This window comes from Musa acuminata, chromosome BXJ1-4, assembly GCF_036884655.1.
Source record: "Musa acuminata AAA Group cultivar baxijiao chromosome BXJ1-4, Cavendish_Baxijiao_AAA, whole genome shotgun sequence".
NCBI classification, from domain to species: Eukaryota; Viridiplantae; Streptophyta; class Magnoliopsida; order Zingiberales; family Musaceae; genus Musa; species Musa acuminata.
The window spans coordinates 1,924,636-1,925,842 of record NC_088330.1 but is presented as its reverse complement, the minus strand read 5'-3'; the positions used below and the strand labels follow the sequence as shown (position 1 = coordinate 1,925,842).

General features: G+C 49.5%; 1 protein-coding gene across 1 annotated transcript; it reads left to right on the top strand.

Moving 5' to 3' along the window:
* LOC135671983 (transcription termination factor MTERF15, mitochondrial-like) lies at positions 1-1,173 on the top strand. The gene has a single exon (XM_065180439.1). The coding sequence runs from the start codon at positions 1-3 to the stop codon at positions 1,171-1,173; it is 1,173 nt and encodes a 390-aa protein (XP_065036511.1).
* Positions 1,174-1,207: the final 34 nt, after the last annotated feature.

Genomic DNA, 1,207 nt, shown 5'->3' with positions numbered 1-1,207 from the left:
ATGACATTGATGAATAGGTCGCCCTACGTCTCTCTCTTGTCCAAAGCCCTTGCTTTCGTCCCTTGCTGTCGTCCGGCCGATGCTGCCCTTTTTCTCGCAACCCATTCTTACTCCGCCGCCTCCGGTGCTCCAGAGAGCAGCCTTATGGCTGAATACCTGGTCAGCTCCTGTGGCTTCCATCCTGATCAGGCGGCCAAAGCCTCGAAGCTCCTTGGCCGCGTCGAATCCCGCCACCAGCCTGACTCCGTCCTTGGCTTATTTAAAAGCTACGGTTTTGACAACACCCAGGTGAAAAAGGTCATATCTGCAAACCCCCGGTTGCTTCTTCTCGACGTGGAGAAGACCCTGGCCCCAAAGTTCCGAGCTCTGCAGGATCTGGGCTTCTCCTGCTCCGACATTACCCACCTCGTCAGATCAAATAACGACGTCATCAGCGACAATTCCCAGACCATCTTGTCCAAGATCCAATTATGGCAAGGCCTCCTCGGGTCCAACGACTTACTGATGAAGATATCGAAGAGAAACAGGTGGTTTCTCGGGTATAGCATCGAGAAGACGATCCAGCCTAACATTGAAATTCTAAGGGATTGCGGGATCACGGATCAGAAGCTCTCAATGATCCTACGGCAATATCACCTCCTCATAACCCGGAATGCTGAAACCCTGAAGGCGTTAATCAGTCGTGTCGAGGGTTTGGGAGTACCTCGCACCTCGGGGATGTTCCTCGTGATCCTGAGTGTGCTTCAGAGCGTCTCCGAGAAGAACTTCAAGGCTCACTTGGAGTTCTTCAAGGGCTTCGGGTGGTCCGAGGATGATTTCCTTGCTGCATTCAGAAAGGCTCCTACGTTTGTGCGATTTTCTTTAAAGAGTTTGCAGAGGAAGATGGAGTTCTTGGTAAATGAAGCCGGATGTGCTCCATCTCATCTTGCACTTCGGCCAGATATTTTGTTGTGCAGTTTGGAGAAAAGGTTGATGCCAAGGCATCAGATTGTGACAGGCCTGAAGTCTAGGGGAGTTTGCATCAGTAACCTTAGTATGTCTACATACGTGAAATATTCAGAGAAGAAATTTGTGGAGAAGTTCGTCAACCGCTACAAGGAGTATCCAGAACTCATTGAGTTGTATAATGGAGTCCCCAAAAACAGAACTGCATTTGATCGTGGAAATGCATAATGCATAGCACAAGCTTTTGTACCAGCAAGTTATG

Coding starts and splice junctions, on each gene's coding strand:
- LOC135671983 (XM_065180439.1), top strand. CDS start 1: ATGACATTGATGAATAGGTCGCCCTACGTCTCTCTCTTGTCCAAAGCC.